The 19,594-nt window shown below is 42.6% G+C and overlaps 2 protein-coding genes across 4 annotated transcripts; both read left to right on the forward strand.

Annotated features, from left to right (window-relative positions):
* Positions 1-49: 49 nt before the first annotated feature.
* LOC311495369 (pseudouridine-5'-phosphate glycosidase) lies at positions 50-8,074 on the forward strand. Of its 2 annotated transcripts, XM_084554790.1 has the most exons (19): positions 50-959; positions 2,196-2,275; positions 2,362-2,476; positions 2,575-2,749; positions 2,866-2,977; positions 3,346-3,452; positions 3,799-3,925; positions 4,092-4,212; positions 4,345-4,430; positions 4,600-4,736; positions 4,837-4,896; positions 4,980-5,043; positions 5,131-5,225; positions 5,319-5,447; positions 6,353-6,467; positions 6,555-6,692; positions 6,845-7,011; positions 7,093-7,175; positions 7,368-8,074. In XM_084554790.1, the coding sequence occupies exons 2-19, from the start codon at positions 2,197-2,199 to the stop codon at positions 7,561-7,563; spliced, it is 2,106 nt and encodes a 701-aa protein (XP_084410916.1). In that variant the 5' UTR covers positions 50-959; position 2,196; the 3' UTR covers positions 7,564-8,074. The 2 variants fall into 2 exon arrangements, with proteins under 2 accessions (XP_084410916.1, XP_084410917.1); XM_084554791.1 differs by lacking the exon at positions 6,845-7,011 and having other exon boundaries at positions 7,368-7,507.
* A 562-nt stretch (positions 8,075-8,636) lies between these two features.
* cnot4a (CCR4-NOT transcription complex, subunit 4a) lies at positions 8,637-17,388 on the forward strand. 2 transcript variants are annotated; one of them, XM_084555261.1, is made up of 13 exons: positions 8,637-8,923; positions 10,698-10,920; positions 11,176-11,373; positions 11,585-11,671; positions 11,865-11,966; positions 12,106-12,231; positions 12,323-12,447; positions 12,536-12,742; positions 12,827-12,884; positions 13,009-13,282; positions 13,435-13,941; positions 14,211-14,444; positions 15,450-17,388. In XM_084555261.1, the coding sequence occupies exons 2-13, from the start codon at positions 10,747-10,749 to the stop codon at positions 15,776-15,778; spliced, it is 2,421 nt and encodes an 806-aa protein (XP_084411387.1). In that variant the 5' UTR covers positions 8,637-8,923; positions 10,698-10,746; the 3' UTR covers positions 15,779-17,388. The 2 variants fall into 2 exon arrangements, with proteins under 2 accessions (XP_084411387.1, XP_084411388.1); XM_084555262.1 differs by having other exon boundaries at positions 8,638-8,923; positions 13,009-13,264.
* Positions 17,389-19,594: the final 2,206 nt, after the last annotated feature.

Raw genomic sequence — 19,594 nt, forward strand, 5'->3', positions numbered from 1 at the left:
TTGAAAATAAATTAAAGATTAATTCGTTCATTCATATCTATTTATTCCATTCATAGATTAAATACATTGCATGATTATATACATAACACCATAAATGAAAAGGAGCAGGAAGAAAACTTATGATACCTGCCCCTTTCTATACTTTTAATTACATTTAATTGACTACAAAAATAATCGTTTGTTGCAGCCCTACATTAAAAGCAATGAAAATGATCATTAAAACTACCAGAACAATAAACATATACCTTCCAAAGGATGGCAGCAGCGTGGCTGCAAGCTCTGCCGATGATGACACTAATACCAAGGCTCGGTGATGAGTTGGGCTCTACGTCTGCTTTAAGGTAAATAAGATTGTGTCCCACGATCTCTTTTAACAAAACGCGTCCAACCTTATTACTGTGCAGGTCCTGATGCGCCTCAGAGCTTTTTAGATGATGCTTCCCCGTCCGAAGCGGCGCAGTTAAAAGTGGCTAACTATGCCACTGTATGTTATTTTAGGCCACTTCTTCATGTCATCCTCCCACCCCTCCATATTATTAGGCAGCGGGATTGTAATGTCGTCTTGTTTGAGCTGGTGTTCCCACATGGTTTACGTGTCGAAGTAGTCGGAGAAAGTGGATTCGCGCTGACAGCGACTGCATGTAAAAACGCCGCTTCCGGTTCGTACCGGAAGTCTCGCCCATAATTCACGCAAGGGCTCATGGGAGCTAGGAATAAGGTGGATAGGCCTGGAATATGAAGTAGCGTTTTCAGTCTGTTGAAATGGATCTGTGTGGGCGCGGATATTCTTGAAACGATGCCTTTGAAAACAGAGGGGGAAAATATCGTTTTCGTACGTGTGGACGTGGCCTTAGACTGCAGAGATCTGTGGCTGATGCTTGTGGGCTGTGTAAACAGTGCTTTGGTCAAAGTTCAGCCTTCTGGGCAAAGTTTGTAGGACTTTTGTTTCACTAGAGAAGGTAAGCACGAAACTGTCTGTGGAGCTGCTGTTTTTTTTTGTTTTTTTTTTAATTAACTGAACAAATATAAAGTGCTGTGGAACTTTTGATTAGTCAAATCATGAACATATATGATGTCCTGTGGTATAACATGATTTGATGTAGGATATTCATGGTGATATACTACAGATATGCTTTCTAACTGTCTTGGTTTTAGAGATATTTCCAGATTATTCTGTTTTAATTGTATGCATGTGTTTATATTGATGCAGTATATCTCTAATTCTCACTATATTATGAAAGACAGATTTGTGCTGAGTTGTACACGACTGACTAAAATGTTTTGCTTATTGTTGCAACAAATAAATTACTAAAAGTGTAATACATGTCAGGTAACAGCCTTTAGTGCATTAATGCAGTGGAGTTGGAGACAAATACGAGTCCCCTCCTCTGGAATTTGGGTGCCAGTATGCGTGAGTGGCCTCAAAAGGGGGAGGGGGTGGTGGGAATTTGGCCCAACTAAGTGGGGCAAAGAAAATCCTGACAGTGGCTGAATAGGAGTCGTGTCTTGCAGTAGCAGAAAGCACACTGCAGGGTGTGATACAACTTGAGAACCTCTACAAGTTTTCCTCCAAGAACCTAAAAAGGTAAAGTTGTTCATTGTTATAATTCTTTTTTTCTTAAAGTTTCAAGTGTTGAAGTTTGGCACACTTTCATCCCAACTCTTTTCAACCAAATAAATTACTTTGTTGTGACAAAATCAAGAAAATAGTAATTATGAGCATTTGTGTTTGCATTTTATTTTGAAGACTGGAGAAGCCTGAGCTTTGACTGAAGTTGATGTGACGTCCGTATTTCAATTTTATGCTGTGAGGCTGTAATGATTGTATGGAGAGGCCACTTGCAGAGGTTACAGTGTTTTTCAGGGGTTTACTCTTAAGCATAGATTGAACAAGTAGTTTACTGGCAATTTGTAATTTCTCTCTCAGTACACATCCTCTCTTTTAGTCTCTTCCTTGTTTTGAATTTAGTTTCATACTCTTGCTGTCATTTGAACATGATTTGAAGTAGTTTTGCAAATAACTATCAGCATCATTCTGAGCTTACTGGAGCAGGGACAACTGTGATTGGTCTGGTAGTGTCAGACGGCACCAGATAAAAACTATTGATTCACTCAAGTTGATTGAATCAGCTGGCAGTGCTTTATTCTCACTAAACATCTTCACGTTATCAGAGTTTCTCTCAAAATCTGAACAGGATGAAGATACTGAATAGAGCCTCTGCACTCATCCTGAGAAGAGGAGTTACAACTTACCAGAGGACATTGTGTAAAAAAGGTAACTCCATCCTCATATTATTAACGCACACGCAGTTCAAAACCGACTGATGACAATAACAAGGGTTATTACCTCTTCTCTCTCAGATGGTCTATTCAGAGTCCACCCGTCTGTGTCACAGGCCTTGGCAGAAAACAAACCAGTGGTTGCACTCGAGAGCACTATTATCACACATGGCATGCCCTATCCACACAACCTGAGGTGCCCTGGATGACATTCAAATGCCAACTCAGTCTGATACCAGAAGGTAATATTTGCATTAACAGCTGATAATGAACTACACTGATGTATTTATACAGTACGGCAAAGGAGGTGGAGGCCATTGTGCGAGCTGAAGGAGCCACTCCAGCCACGGTTGGCGTGATTGACGGTGAAGTCCGTGTTGGGCTGTCGTCAGAGGAGCTTGACCACCTCGCCCAGTGCAAGAGCTCCCTGAAGGTGTCGCGACGTGATCTGCCCTATGTCATTAGCAAAGTGAGAATGCAACACTTCAAATATGAATCTGGGATCACGGCCACTTTCATCACCTGTCTCTGTTTAGTTATTGTGGTGTTTTACAAGCAGTCATGTATGAGTCTGTTTTATCTCAGGGCCTTTCTGGAGGAACAACAGTGTCAGGAACTATGATTGCAGCACACAGAGCTGGGATCCCTGTTTTTGTCACGGGAGGCATTGGAGGAGTTCACAGAGACGGAGAGAACAGTGAGCTGATTCTCATCTATTGATCTCTTAAAACTGATTGGATTGTTTTCATTTCCTTTAACAAAGAGCCGTGCTTGGAATAAAACAATCTGTCAGCTATTAAATGCAAGTTGGATCTGACTGCAAAGGAAGAAACCCATGAACAAAGATGAGGTTGTTGAATATATGGTTGATAAAGAAAAACAGAGACTTTTTACTCGATGCAAAGTGGAAGGCACAAAACTATCAGGACAATAATATTACGATGGCATTATTAGTAGGAATAAGTTGTTATCATCTTAACTCCTTATTTGGAGACAGTAATAGTTACGCAAAGGCTTGCAACTTCCATATTACCCTTGCCCTTTATTTAATGATCGTTCCTCCAGGTCTGGACATCAGTGCAGATCTGACAGAGCTTGGCAGGACTCCCATCGCTGTGGTTTCTGCTGGGGTCAAGTCTATTCTAGACATCGGCCGCACCCTGGAGTTCCTTGTAAGAAAATATACATCATTTCTCATAAAATATTCATAATTGTTGATACGGTGAAACTGGCATTTAAAACATGTATCAGCAGTACCATAATGGCCGACATGCTGATAGAAGGACACTTTTATTCTCCTAACATGTGTATATACGATACAGATTCCAGTATTTGACCCACATATTCTGTTTCTGTTGTTCCCAACTTCTCTTGTCTTCTACTTTTATTTATTCATGTGTTTGTGGTCTTTCTTGGTCTTAATTCCCATTCTACTGTGTCATTTTTAAATTTAGCCCACAGGTGATCTGTGAAGATACATTTTTTCGAATTTATTCTTTCTTATCTGTCTGTAAATAGGAGACACAAGGTGTCTGTGTAGCCACGTATGGAGCGTCAAAGAATTTTCCGGCCTTCTTCTCTCCCCAAAGTGGATTCATTTCTGCCTACAACGTCTGCAACCCTGAAGAAGCTGCAAAACTTATTGGTACGTCACAATTCTACATCCTGAGCACTGGCTTCTTAATACTCAGAGGCCAAGACTCATGACCAAACACCAATTAGTTTTGCCAAGTTCAGACTGAAGAATATGTTTGTCTTTATTTCCGTTGTTTATTTTTGAATTCATCCATGTGTGTTTTTATGTCATTCAGAGAGCACTTTGTCCCTTGGTCTTCAAAGTGGTGTGCTGTTAGCGGTGCCCATCCCAGAGGAGCATGCAGCAGCAGGCCGGCAGATAGAGGAAGCCATACAGGCTGCAGTGACAGAGGCGAGGTACAGAAACTCCTCATCCGTTGTCCAGATGATTTAATTTATGTGCATGATCTGTTGTTTTCTGAAGAAAAACTTGAGATTATTAACATCAGAACTTCACTTTCTTTCTGTTCTCGTTTTGATTTCCCCCAGTGATAAAAGTGTCACAGGAAGAGATGTGACACCATTCATTCTTCAGAAGGTCAATGAGCTGACTCAAGGAAAGTCCCTCCAGGCTAGTATCCTTTGATAAATTCATTCATTGAGAAATTACCCAATGAGCATGATCATAGCGACTGGTCTGGTGAAAGAAAGTGAAAAGGAACAAAGAAGATCTATAGGCCTGATGATGTTACATATGTTGGACTACAATATGTTATAACTCAGTCATCCTTAACTTGTTTCAAGACATTGCTCTCATTCATAATAATGCAAAAGTTGGCAGTCAGATTGCTTGTGCACTGTCAAAGCAGAAGAATGAGAGAATATTAAAAAGCAGCGCTCCTTCTCCCGGAAAACTCTCAGCTGACTCAGAGTCCGATGTTGTGAGTACAAACACATATGATGGATTTTTTTATGAAACACCGAAACAGTCAAAGTCAAATATTGAAACAGAAAATCTCATAAGACGGTATTCTTCTGCAGGTTGTTATAGGAGGAATAAATGTTGATTTTATCGCCAAAGGAAAAACAAAAACGCTCCGTGTGAGTTTCTTTTACGACACACATTTCTTCACAGTTGTGCAGAATAGATGAAGCAGACTGATAATATCTGTGGACTCTTTCAGTTTGGACAGACTAACGCAGGAAGTGTCTGTCAGTCATTCGGCGGCGTAGGACGGAACATCGCTGGTTGGTTGTGCACATGTTTTTATCAGTGGTTGGTTGTTTTTTAATCTGTTTTTCTCTCCACAACAATGTTGGGTGCTTTCCCCCAAGACTCTCTGAGCAGATTAGGACAGAGGCCTCTGTTCATCTCAGCTACTGGAGCTGATTCAAACAGCGATGCAGTGTTCAACTACTGTAAACACATGGTATGTGAACATAAACAGCAGGTTATTAATTATCAGGCTGAAATTCATGTTACATAAACATGCAAGAACTAATTTTTGGTATAATTTTGTAAGAACACTAGTGCTGTGGCCAGACTGGAGGATCAAAGCACAGCTACCTACTGTGCTGTTATCACTGAGAGTGGAGAACTGAGCCTCGGACTGGGGGACATGGATGTTCATCAGCAAATCACAGAGCATTATGTGAGTGCTACTGACAGAAATGCATTGGCAGCCAGACTAGTGCAGGCTTTGTTTTTCAGTATTCAGTATTCTTTACATATTTCATGAAGTTAGGATCCTTACGGTTTTTATCTTATCAAACGGAAATGTAGTTTATGACATTGTGGTGACTCAGAATGTAGTACTTTCCATTGTTAGTGGCTACATCGACAATTCACATGCTGGATTTAATTGGTAAACTTTAATAAAAAAAATCTACAGGTAATGACATTAATTGAAAAAAGTCCAGTCATACTGACAGAGTACATCATTTGTTCTTACGTAGTCCATTGTTTGCTTTGGCCACATATTTCAGATTTTTTTTATCCTTCATTCAGATACATTAGGTCAGACAACTAGTTCAACAGCACCAACAATAATAAAAACCTATTGTAAAAGGTAACATAAGATGTATTACTTCAGTATGTTTATGTTATGTGGAGTTCATATAACTGCTACGATGCTACAACTATTGTAGCAATAAGTAATTGCACAAACACTGTTGACATGTGCATACTATATGTATGTATGTAGTAATAAGTATTGCCATTGCTATTTTTTAGACTATAATTCTTCCTCTGAGTGCTAAGTATCTCTTTTATTTGTAGCTTCAGAAATTTTTCTCTGATGCCTCCTAGCTTGACCTCGAGGATTGTGAATTCATAGAACCTTAGTTATTTTACAGAAAATAAAGGAAAACATTTTTTTACTTTCAGACCGAGTCTGTTTCTTCCTATTTCGTTTCGTTTCTTTATGTTTGACAATTTCCTGAATGTCTTGTTCTGTTTCATGGTTTTAATTTTTTGTTGACCTGCGAACAACCTTTCTGAAAGTTGCTATGAAATGAACTTAACTTCTACATTCCTCCTTTAAATGTCTGTTTACAGGTGTCACAGTTCGAGAAGCAGCTTTCATCAGCCACTCTTGTGTGTCTCGATGGAAACATCCCGGCCTCCACCATCAGCTACGTTTGTTCTGTTGCCAAAAACCACAACATAAATGGTAAGCATGGAGAGATAGTCCGTAAATAACGCGGAAGGATTGCAATGATCATTGTTTTTGATTCATTGCTGTACTTGTGTGTCACAGTTTGGTATGAACCAACGGATCGAGAAAAGGCTTGTAAGCCTTTTCTGTCAGACGCCTGGAAGTCTCTATCCTATTCATCCCCAAACCTGGCAGAGCTGTACACCATGAATAAAACACTGGGCATCATGACACCTGAAGGTAAACTCCTTCATGAGTATTTAATGGTTCAACTGTAGACTTCACTTTTTTAATTTGTCACGCTGTCAAAAACACATTCACACCCACGGTTGTTCTTGTAAAGAATGAAACAATGTGATGGTAGCCGAGGATGTGGTTAATTTTTGTGGCAGCGCTGCCAAGCACTCTTGACGAGATGCTGCTTGTTGCTGTGGCTCTTTCACGCCCCCTCCTGGAGCATCTTCATTGTCTGGTGGTGACTCTTGGTGCTAATGGCGTATTGCTGTGCGGCGAGCATGATGCCGGCACAGTGAGCCTGCAGCCAAGAAAACAAAAGAAGGTGAGGACTCTGTGTAAACTAATAATGATGATGATTTCTTTGACAGCAATAGTGAACATTTCCCTTCACTTGTGTTTGCAGAAGAGACAGCTTTGTGCTCTACACTACCCAGCACTGACTGCAACTCCAGAGGAGACAATGAATGTGTCAGGAGCAGGAGATAGGTACTAAAAGTTTACTTGACCTACTTTCTCTTCCTGATTCATATTTGAATTACTTTTTCCAAACTTCCTCTGTTATAGTTTCATTCACATTTCATTTTCCATGACCTCTTTCTGTTCCTCTTTCTGCCATTTTTTTTCATTCACAAAATCACATCTAAACAAACTAAGGACTCATCCTCCCTCTGGTTGCAGTCTTGCAGGTGCTTTAATGGCAGGGATTCTCCAGGGGAAAGACACGGACAGCTGTGTTCGAATGGGGCTCTTAGCTGCAAAGATGTCTCTGGCATCACCTCACCCTATTGCCCCAACGCTGACCTTAGACTCTGTGGATCCCAGCAAAATCCACACTCAGACCTGGCCCAGACCATGCTTTATGTGGATAGAATAAAATTTAAATATTTGACTTCTGTTAGATTTTTAACTATTTTATCATTTCCAGCTTTGAGATTTGATCCTGTGTAATATTGTGAGTGAGTAAATGAAAATAAAAATATGGCATATTTCACAAACCCATTAAATCCAAATTTTATTTAATGTTTTATATTGTTCTGCAGTAATTGATGTCTTGCCAAAATACATAAAGTGACTTTGTCTTGAGTTTTACTGAGTTTCATAAGACAAATCTATGTGAATAAAGAATGTAAAATTTCTAAAAAAGTTCTAAGGCACTGTGGCGTTTTGATTTCTTATTATGAAAAGAGATGTACTGTATTTAAAGGCCCAATTCACAGGACTCCACAGTGCTGTCTAGTGGTGATACTGCAGGTGGCAACCAACAACTTTTTAAAAAAAATAAAACTTTATTTAAATCTAGCAGAACACACATTTATTTTAGTTTTTCTATTTAATTACCTTCCCCTTTCCCAGTATGTAGAAACTGGTGGCTGCGGAGACGGTGTTTAATTTGTCCATCCTGAGCTACTGTACCACCATGGCACCATTGCTCACTGTGTAAAAGTACTAAATAAGTTAACAAAAACACAGTGACTCTTAATCTTATGTAATGTAGGATATTAGGGACTTCACTGGCAGATATGGGATATAATTTTCAGTGTATTGTGTATAATCACCTAAAAATGATAAGTGTAGTGTTTTCCATACCAAATGATGAGCCCGTTCTGCAATGACATACTGCCCATAGTGGACTTCAGCCCCTCACGACCCCCTACTGGAGAAAGTATAGATGGATAGATGTAATTTATATTATATTATTGGATAATTGTTTGAATGCGCTAATATATCATTAGCAAATTAAAGCTATTGATGTTAAATTGAGCACATTTGACTGCTTTCTACATTTTTGAATGTTTAAATTAAAACGTATACATAATTTAACCCACCAAATAATGACAAAATGACTAATAATAAATAAAACAGAGAAAATGGCTAATTATCACCTGCGTGTAGAACAGAGGCGTAAAGGCGAATGAACTGTTCAAACACCATCTCCCACAAGGCATCTGTTCTTCTGCGCAGACTCAGTGGTGCGGAATACTTGCCCTATTCCCTCCTCCCAACTATAATGCTAGCTAAGATGGTGGTTTGAGCGTAAATTGTCTCCACAATACCAAGAAAAGAAAGGGGCAAAACATCCTAATAGCCTTTTAATTACAACAGAACAACACAACTGCTGTTATCTTAAGTGACCGTTTATAGAAATTTGGACATTTCAGATACATTGGCTCGCAGTCCCCGCCCAATTTGGTGTGACTCCCTTGGAGTGGAATTCTAAGCTAAATACGGACAGGGTAAGTAACGCTAACGTTAGCCAAGTTGCTAGCTGAGTTAGCCGGGATCCATTCTACACCAATAAATAAAGGACAGTCGCGTCGCTTACGGTATTATTGACCGACTATAGAGTTTTATGGAGGTTTTTGAATCACTGTCCAGTTAATCTGAATGTCGTTAGAGCAGTGTCATTTGTTTACAGTGCCAACTACTTTCTTCCAGCTCAGTGTTAGCCTGTGTAGGCCGCGTCGTAAGCTCGGCTCCAAAACCCTGTATATTCTGGTGATAATGTAGCATGCTAGCTACGGAGAGCGCTTAGCATAAACCAAGCTGTCACTTTCTATGTGGGAGAAGCCGAAACATTATGTCATACGTTTTTTTTTTTTTAAACCACGAACGTCAATATTAAGTTAATATCCCGCTGCCTGCGTTTAATTTATATGATTAAATTCACGGTTATTCCTGAATACTTGTTATCCGTCAGACCGGCTTCTTTTACTAAATCGGTGCTAATGTTAGCTTAGCCCAGCGTTAGTCAAATAACATCTGTCATAACGTATGATCCAGGAGGCAGAGCAGCTAAAGTTACCAGCCTGGCTAACAACGTATATTCAGGCTTCGCACACGACTTTATCGCCGATGTCTGCGAGTGAAGCTGCGCAGCGGGGACACAACTGGACATGACGGGTTATTTGAAAAATGCTGTCATGCATTTAAAACGGTGGGGTTTCGTCTAATTCTGGTCCAGTCTGTGGGCTTTTATCAATCTGGGTTTGCCTCCTGAGCTCGCCTACTGGCAGCGGTGTTGTCACGTAGAGACCGGGCTGGTGTTTAACTGCTAATCAGGCGTATCGTTTGTAAATAAACGCAGTTTGTTGTATTTCCTTTTAACGTCCATCGTGACGTGTGAAGTCCTGTCAACCCAAGGCAACATACCACATCCGCATTATCACTTGGCTATCATTAGTTCTGTTTTTTTTTAGGGTTTTTCTAATGATGTACAGTCTGTCTTGTAGTGGCTCAAAAGTCCCGCAGCAAAACCTTCCTCCGTGAAGGTTAAACATGTTATTTTTTTTAGTCCGTTGTGTGATCATCTTTGATAGTGAGATCGATCACAGTTTCCTGCAGGCCAAGGTGCCATGTTCAGGTGGCTTTAGTTGTCCAGGTTAACGTTATTTAGGACAAAACCCCCCAGATGTGCTCATTTAAGAGTGTCAGCACCGGTGAATGTTTACAGCTTCTGATTTAAAAGATGTTTTGCCCAGTGTGCCATAAAATGCTGTCTGGTTAATGATTGGACAGGCGTTTTGTTTCAGCTTTCATAATGTGCAGAGAGCAGTTAATGATATTTTATCTACCTTCAGTGGTCTAGACAAAACATTATTAGGAACAGCTTTGCATGCAGCACAGTATAATTCGGCTGCACCACAAACTACAGTCTCCATAAGGACCACAACATTTATACAGAATAATCAAAAAGTGTTTATCAGTTGATCATTATGCCTCTCATTAAAGTAAGATATATTGTATTAGCTTGCCACGGTGTGCATAATAAGGGTTTCCTCTATTGATAATCTGTTGAAACTTTGTATGAAAGATGTTTCTATAAATGTACTATGGTGTGTTTACTGTCTGATATTTTGCGTCATGACGTTAATCCCACTGGTTGTGCCATCCTTGTTTAAGCTCCTATAGAGACAGCATGTTCTTTCGGTAGAAAGAATTTGTGCATTTGCTCATTTTTAGCCTTGTCTGGATGGAGCACTTACATTTAGCTTTTGTATGTTTTCGTAGCCCTGTGCTCTGTGACCAGCTTCAGTACTCACCCTTGCCGCGCCATAGGATGTCCAACAGCCCTGAAATGAAGGACGACCCCATGGAGTGCCCTCTGTGCATGGAGCCGCTGGAGATAGATGACGTCAACTTCTTTCCCTGCACCTGTGGCTACCAGATCTGCCGATTCTGTTGGCACCGCATCCGCACAGATGAGAACGGCCTCTGTCCCGCCTGCAGAAAGGTGAGGAAATGATAAGATAGGTGCAATACCAATAAACTTATCAGAACAGGAGAGCGATTTTTCTGTGTTTGGCAAAGTAAAGTTGTGTGTGTCCAGATGCTAAAATATGAGGAGAATTCGCTCATTTGCAGTCTCAGAGGACTGGCACGTGATGTCTGTCAATCAGCCTTTACGAGGCCACATAATTTACACTAGTTTGATATTTTTTTTAAATGGTGGATGTCTCTGTTTGTATCTCTGTTTTTTTGTGTGTAGCCGTACCCAGAGGACCCTGCTGTGTACAAGCCTCTGTCACAGGAGGAGATCCAAAGGATAAAGAATGAAAAGAAACAAAAACAGAATGAGAAAAAGCAGAAGGTGACAGAAAACCGCAAGCATCTGGCCAGTGTCAGAGTGGTCCAGAGAAACCTGGTGTTTGTGGTGGGGCTCTCGCAGCGACTCGCCGACCCGGAGGTGAGTACAGTGTCACCACTAACAAGCTCGTCATCTTACGCTACCTGTGACACTGGAGTGTTGGAACTTGTGGTATTTTAGTTTATGAATATGGCAGCAGCTGCTACATTTTTTCTTGGACGTGGTTGACATCCACAGATACTGTGATGGTTTGTTGTACTTGTTGACACTTGTTATTGACATGTGATGTCTTGCTGCGTTTTACTTACAGGTCCTAAAACGACCAGAGTATTTTGGGAGGTTTGGGAAAATCCATAAAGTGGTCATTAACAATAGCACATCTTATGCAGGTTCACAGGTGAGAGAAGTGGATTACTGTATAAACATTAATAGCACTTCATTCTTATTATTTTTTGTAACTGGCGAACCATGTTTTATAGATTTGTGGCAGAGCAGTTCACTGAGTCAGATGACTCACATTTACAGCTACAGTATCTCTGTTTGACTTGTATGTTTACTTTAAGGTTGTTGTTTTTTTTGTCCTCCTTCAGGGACCTAGTGCCAGTGCTTATGTCACTTACATCCGTTCTGAAGATGCTCTAAGAGCAATACAGTGTGTGAACAATGTGGTCGTTGATGGCAGAACACTCAAGGTGGGAAGTTAATCACAACGATGTGGTTGGATTTAACTTGTATACAAACTGTGTTTTTCCTTTTGAAAAATATATTATATAGCCAAATTATATTGTACCAGTTTCAGCTTCTATTTCTCTCTCTCTCTCTCTCTTACAGGCGTCTTTAGGCACAACAAAGTACTGCAGTTACTTCCTCAAAAGTATGCAGTGTCCCAAACCTGATTGTATGTATCTACATGAGTTGGGGGATGAAGCAGCTAGCTTTACTAAGGAGGAGATGCAGGTAAAGTTGTCTCTTCCTAAAAGGTGATTTCATTTTATTGAATGCCTCATGTTGACTCATGTTGTGTTTTTTTTTTGTTTGTGCTTTTTAGGCGGGGAAACATCAAGAGTATGAGCAGAAACTCCTCCAAGACCTCTATAAAATTAACCCTAGCTTTCTACAACCTCCAGCATGTGGGTCAGAGAAGTCAAAGAGTAAATCCAACTCCACACAGAGGTTGGTTTTTATTTGTTGTCCTACTCTGTTTTTTTTTACTTCCACAGTGAAATACATGATGCTTAATTTTTCTCCTGCTTTGTAACAGAACCACCAATAGCAATGGTAAAGATGGGTGGCCAACGCTGTCAGGGCATAACAAACTGGCCAATGGGCTTTCAGAAGACCGCAAGTCCCCTCCTCTGTTAGATTATCTAGACCAAGAAGTCATTACTTCAGATGGGCTAGAAACAGAGTTGGGTACTAGCCAGCGTTCTGCCTTGTCCCCCTTCTCCTCCAACTGTGACAGTAACAGGTAACACAGAGCAGTCCACAGGACAGACGCTGCATTATGAGTGTGTAGTTTCTGTTAATCTCTAAGCATATTTTCTGTTTGCAGTCCCAGTGACAAGCCTCCAGAGTCGATTGGTTTGGTAAATGGAGAGACTTTACAACAGGTAAAATAAACTTAACCAATGTTTTCTGTTGTTGATACCGATGTTGACGTTATATACAAGTTTAAACTGAATCAGACCTGAGAAGGACAGTTTCACAAACATGTATTCCTCTCTTGTTTTGTAGATACCCACCAGTGACTCCCCCTCCCCTCCCCCGGGTTTAACTAAACCCAGTCTGGTGGTGCCCATCAGCATGTCAGACCTCACAGCTCGCTCACCCTTCGAGGGTGCAGCAGCTGAGTCTCAGTCACTCTTTTCAGACAACAGTAACTTCAGACACCCTAACCCCCTCCCTGCTGGCCTGCCCCCCTTCCCCAGCTCCCCTCGCGGCAGTTCAGACTGGCCCATGACCCCCGAACCACAGAGCCTCTTCACATCAGGTACCATGGAGACTTCATGTAAACATTTTTTATTTATTCATTTTTTAACTGTGATGAACATGTGAACATTTCATTTTATTTTACAAATTAAATTTTATGCAGGTTACAGATGTAGCCTCATCTACCTCTTGGGGGACCATTAACTTATCTCTTGTTTTCTGTCCTCACAGACACAATACCAGTGTCCTCTTCCACAGACTGGCAGGCGGCCTTCGGCTTCGGCTCATCCAGCAAACAGCAGGATGATGACCTGGGCTTTGATCCTTTTGACGTCACCCGCAAAGCTTTGGCCGACCTCATAGAGAAAGAGTTGTCAGTGCAGGATCAGAGCCCCTTGTCCCCGGGGCCCCTCAGCCACGGCAGCAACCACGGTCCAGGTCTGCCATCTTCTAACCCCAACCCCAGCGCCTCCCACCACTTCCCCAGCGGCCTGCCACGCCTCCCCCAGCTCCACCACAGAGCCATCTACAGCTCCTTCAGTTTCCCCGGCAGTCACAACAGCCAGGCCAGTCAGCAGCAGCAGCAGCAGCCAGCCTCCAGACACCCGTGGATGGGCGTCCCCACACGAAATAACCTCACACACTTGAACCACTCAGCCAGTGCTGCCTCACATAGTATCCTGGACCTGAATCTGCCCCCTCAGCACAACACAGGGCTGGGAGGGATCCCCATCTCAGGTACCTGACACCTGCGTCACTGTGGCACCTTTCTGTGTCCCATAGAAGCAGTGCATGTTAAAACAGAGACTAAATGTGCTACATAATGGAGTTATTTGATACTACAGCACATGTACCTGCCAAGTAGCATAATGATACTTAATTAGCTTTCATTGATTACACAGAGAAAAAACTAAATATTCTGGTAGATGCATTTCTGCAGTTAGCCACTAGTCTGTGATGAAAACACCTCACAGTCTGACACGTCTGTCTCCTCTCCTCTCCTGCAGAAAACAGTGGCTCTATAGACGGCTTAAATGTGAAAGAGTGGCAGGACGGCCTGAGAGCTCTCCTGCCCAACATCAATATCAACTTCGGGGGCCTCCCAAACTCCTCCTCTTCTTCATCCTCCTCATCCTCCAACAGTGTTAACCACATTGGTGGGCTGGCAGGGCCAGCAGGCATCTCACACAGCCTCAGCTGGGACGGCACAGCTAGCTGGATGGATCCTGCTATCATTACAGGTAGAACATTTATCTGGTGGTTAGGGTTTGGCGCTCTCGCCGCCACGGCCCAGGTTCGCTTCCCGGTCAGGGAACTCACTTTAGGGGGGGTTGTGGAGTAGTGGTTAGAGGTGCCGCTGGGGGGTCCCACGTTTGACTGCCACCATGTCCATGGCTGAGGTGCCCTGAGCAAGCATCTAACCCCCAAATTGCTCCCCGGGCGCGGTCCTGAGAGGCTGCAGCCCACTGCTCCGACTGTTCACACTACTGTGATGGGTCAAAATGCAGAGAGATAATTTCCCCTTGTGGGATCAATACAGTATCGGTTATTATTATTATTGTTAACATCAGATATTAGTTTAAGGCCTTTGTCAAATATATTATTCAGCTTCTGTTGTGTTCCGAATCAACTCTGTGTTATTTTATCACTGAAAAGTCCCCTACTTATTTTCTCTTTCAAATGTAAAAACTTCATAAAATCCCGTCAATAAAGTTGTCTTTATATACTGCACACCCTGAAAATTAATAATATCAGACAAAGACAAAGAATCATGGACAAATGAATCAAAATATTATCAACAGATTAACTAATAATAACAATAATTGTAAGCTGCAGCTTCACACTCTAGGTGTTACCTCATGAAGATATGGGAAGGTGTTAAAAGCCATCTCACATTAAAAAAACAAACTTGAGAATATGTTCTGTCCGTTTGCAGCATCATGTTATTTTGTAGCGTAACTAATCCACTTCCCTTTTCAAGCAGCTAATGTGAATCACATTTCTAAGGACAACTGTGGTTCCACACCTTTTTATCTTAAGAGCCTGTAAATTGAAAGCCCTTTGTATTTCTTGAATCACCTCGCTGCTCCTTGGATGCCCCTCATACAATACATATCATGTGCTTTGGCTGAGCGGATGGTCTCTATCTTACAGTCTAAATAAAAATGGAGCAGTGCAGTTTTGTTTTGTTTAAGAATCTCTTGTATCACTCATCTCCTGTCCCCCCTCTGTGTCTCCCCCCCCAGGCATCCCGGCCTCAGCAGGCAACAGTTTAGACTGTCTCCAGGACGACAACCCTCCACACTGGCTCAAGTCCCTGCAGGCGCTCACAGAGATGGACGGCCCAGCCAGTTCAGCGGTTCCCACTCCCCAGCCCCTCCACAGCGGCCTCCTCGATGCCCACATCCCCCTCCATCACAGAGCCGCCGGCGGCTGGGCTCCCTACCTGCCCCCTCCCACAGCCAACCCCGCCAGCCAGTTCCACTCCCCTCCCCCAGGCTTCCAGACCGCCTTCAGACCCCCGGGACAGCCCGCCACAGAGCTGCTACAGAGTGCCGCTGTGGACCGCCACTGAACACAGACTACAGCAGACACCCATCCATTCCCCCACTACCACTTTATACCCACTCATCCTGTACCCTGCTCCCCCTCCCCCCCAATGCAATACACACCAATCTGCAGAGTATGAAGAATTAACAAAGTAACAAACATGCTTTCTTCTTTTTCTCTTCCTCCTTCGTTTTTGTCTACTCTGAAGGCCTGTTTGTTTTTGTTTTCGTTTGTGTCTGCTGCCATCACCACTCCTTAGACTTAGTTCTGGGCGTAACATGGAGATTCATTGTGTAGCTTACTGTTAACGGAGAGCACAAGAATCAGTACGGTGCCCAGTGGTGACACAAGAGCTAACTCCACAAACTGGCAAAGAAACAAATTAGCTGAAGTGAGGTCTTCTTTTAAAAGTAACTAATGATTAAGCATGAACAACATTTGTGTTTTTGAAAGTTGAAGTCACAATTAGTTTTCGAGGAATGAAGCAAGCTGTGAATCTGCTCTTTGAAGCTTTGCCCCAAAGACCCTCATCCTCCCCACTCCATCAGGAGACTGTGAAACGGTTAACCCTTACAGCTGCGTAGTGAATAAGGCGAGGTGAGAGAGGGAGAGAGGGAAGAGGGGTTGGTACTTAGCTTTTTGTGAGAGTGGGTTTTAAAACAAAATATCTAAAAGAAAGGAAGAAGGAACGAAGCCGAGATTTCGTGAGCAGAGAGTGAAAGCAGATGACACAGGGGAGTTGAGGGCGCAGGCTATGCATGGGCTCCCTGTTAGGTAGGGACACAAATGGCCTGCTTGAGAGGCCACTTGGCTCATGTTCTCTTTGGTGGGGGGCTCCCATTGGTCCCATCCTGCTGGAGGGAAAATTTTGCTAAACCTCTGTATCAGAGGATAGAGCACTGCCTAACTGCAGGGAGCCAGGGCTTTTGGAGATCGTGGCACACATCCTGAGCACTAGGGTTAGACTCTTACTCACAGTGCCACTGTGTGGTACCTACAATAGCTAGCCCTAACATGGACAGCCACCACAGGGATAGGAAAATGACTAGATGGACGAGGACACGTCAAAAATACTAATGAGGGTAGTAAAAGGGTTAACAGGTCCCTTTGTTCGACCCAACGAGGGCTTAAACGAGGCCTTAAAACGGACAGATGAGAGAAAGGAGCTTGAGTGATTGGAAGGGGAGCGTCAATGATCTGCTGAAAAATATGCAACATTGTATGTGACTTCGCCAACTGTATGTGAGTGTGTGTCACAAGGAAGGTGCTGCCAGACAATACCAAGTACTGTAGTAGTGACGTAAGGAGCTCTCAGCCTCTAGGATTCGGGATCGACCTCTCCGACCACCGCCTTTTTTCTTTTGAAGTCTTAATTCTGATCCATGTTCGCTCTGTCTCTCTCTTTCTCTCTCTCTCTCTCTCTCTTACCCCCACCCTCCCCACCCGCTGTTCCCTATGTAACAGTATTCACAAAAATGAACAAAGTCATCCAGGAGAAACCAACACCGAGTCATACAGTGGGTTTTAACATGATGTTGCGAGAAAATATAAAAACAAATTTGAGGCGCTTAAAGTAATTGAACTGTCCTCTGCAGGTCTGGAAAAATGAACCTTAAATAAAACTGAAAACTCTGAGCTGGTGTTTGTCTGCTGTTGTGTTCTCACCACCGCAATTCAGACATGTACACTCTATAATATTTAGACCTTAAAGTACTCACCATCATACAGCCTGTAAGGCCAGAGTAACATGAGGAAGCTCACTATGAATTACTCTTGTTTCTTATTCTGGTGTCTTCCACTAGGGGGCAGATCTTTCTCTGTCAGTGATGAAGCTCTGCAGGCAAACTTCAGCCGAGCACACAAGGTGACACAGGATGACACTGACACTACAGTTTTCCACACACGCCATGCTTTCCACACAGAAAAATAAGTATTAAAGGATTAAAGGCAGATTAGAATAATCCTTAATCACATTTTTTTTCCTGCCATACGTTTGTCTTTTCTGTGTAGTAGTGCTGCTGCCAGCAGAGCGTGTGTGCGCTATCGCTGTCCTTCAGTTTGCAGCTCTGCACTCTCCCCGGCCAATGCAGCAGTAGATACCTGCAGCAGAGAGGTTCCTCTTTTGTCCTGTAGGACTTCTGACAGACACGAGGAGGAGCGCGGTCGTTACTCACACAGCCTCCACTATTTCTGCAGTTAGTTAACTGAGTCAGGTGCCTCTGTATAAATCATTTAACTATTAATAGGTCTGTGTTGGAGGCAAATATCGGATCATTTACTAAATCCCAATTAAGCCTACTAATAAGGGTGTTTCCTTTAACAATAAATCTTTACGTTTTTTTCTTCTCTGATTGATTGTAGGAGTAAATTTCCACGACAGTTTCACCCTCATCTCCATTTAGCTTTAATACATGGTCTATTAACAAGAAATTGCTCAGAACACGCTATGGTGTCGATATGAACTGGACCCATAAATCAATCTGTTAGCTTTTTGTAAATATATGAGCTGTGATCTTTTTTTCCAGCCAACAAACGAGACATGTGGCATTAATATTTGGGGTCATTTTGAAACAAAAGTTCATTTTTGCACGTTAAAATCTTACGGATATTTATCCAACTACACCAGGAAATACAGGAAATATCTATCACTGTATATCTATCTTTTTCATTTTGCAATCACCTTCACAAATCCAGTATTGTTTGGGACATAAATGCTTAGTAGTGGTGTTTAAAGTGGCGTTAACCGAAAAGCAGGGACGTAAGAAGAATCTAATCCTGCTTTTCTGACCATGATATCCTGGTAATTTTATGTCACAGTGTATGAAACAATCTCAGGGTATTCACCGATAAACTGAACGACCGCCGAAGGTTAAATTAACCAAACAAATGTTAAATTCTAAAAATAGCAGGTGATTTTTTTCTGTCACTCCACTAACGGATTATCCGACTGGTCGTCTCAGCTCTGGATCTGGTGTAACTGAACGCGTGGATGAAGCGGGATGGTCGGAGCGGCCCCCACAGGGTCCGGGCCCCAGGTGCTGAGGAGGCAGCAGCAGAGGAAGGTGAGTGTGTAAATAATGCAGGCAGGCAGCAGATTCAGGGGCTGTGACAATGAGTCAGCAGCAACACAGAGGGGAGGAGAGAGCTTTGCTGAGAGTGTTCCTGGACCAACAAACGCTCACGCCGACTTCACTGCACTGACACACAATAGAGGGATCTGGGTGATGATGCATGCCTGACACATTTAAGAATAGCATCTGTTTATTCCCCACAGCTGCACAAAATAACTCCAGTGTTTAGGGCGTTCTTCTGCTGGTGTGGGAAAAGGCTGGCACATGCCAGACTTAATGATTAGCTTATTGATTTGCTGAAAATGCATATTCATGTTCATTATCATGAGGAGATGGAGGGAGAATGATGAAGCAGAAAAGCACACTGCAAACACCTGGATCGAAAGGCATCACTAGCTTGTTCTTTTCGAGCACCAGTGTGGAGAAAATGTCGTGTCTCTGAATCCCTCCCTCCAGATGTAGAAACTCACAGTAAAACAGACCCATTCGTGCGTTGAAGCGAGCTGAGTAGGTGAACATTTAACTACGCTCAGGTGTTGATCAAAAAGCCCTGATTTTTCATTCTTCCACAGAGCTGTCCTCTGCAGGAGTTCGCTCTGTTAAACTGCTGAAGCTTGGCTTTCCTGGAGGACTGCAGTTACAGTATGAGGGCATGTGTAGAGGGCACAGTAGCTGCAGTGGCTGGCATTAAGCGAAAGCTCCCTGCACTGAGAGGCACGGGCAGATTATAAGAGACAATTCACACCTATTACATTAGACACTGAACCAGA

Source organism: Chelon labrosus, assembly GCF_963514085.1.
Source record: "Chelon labrosus genome assembly, chromosome: 11".
Classification (NCBI taxonomy): domain Eukaryota; kingdom Metazoa; phylum Chordata; class Actinopteri; order Mugiliformes; family Mugilidae; genus Chelon; species Chelon labrosus.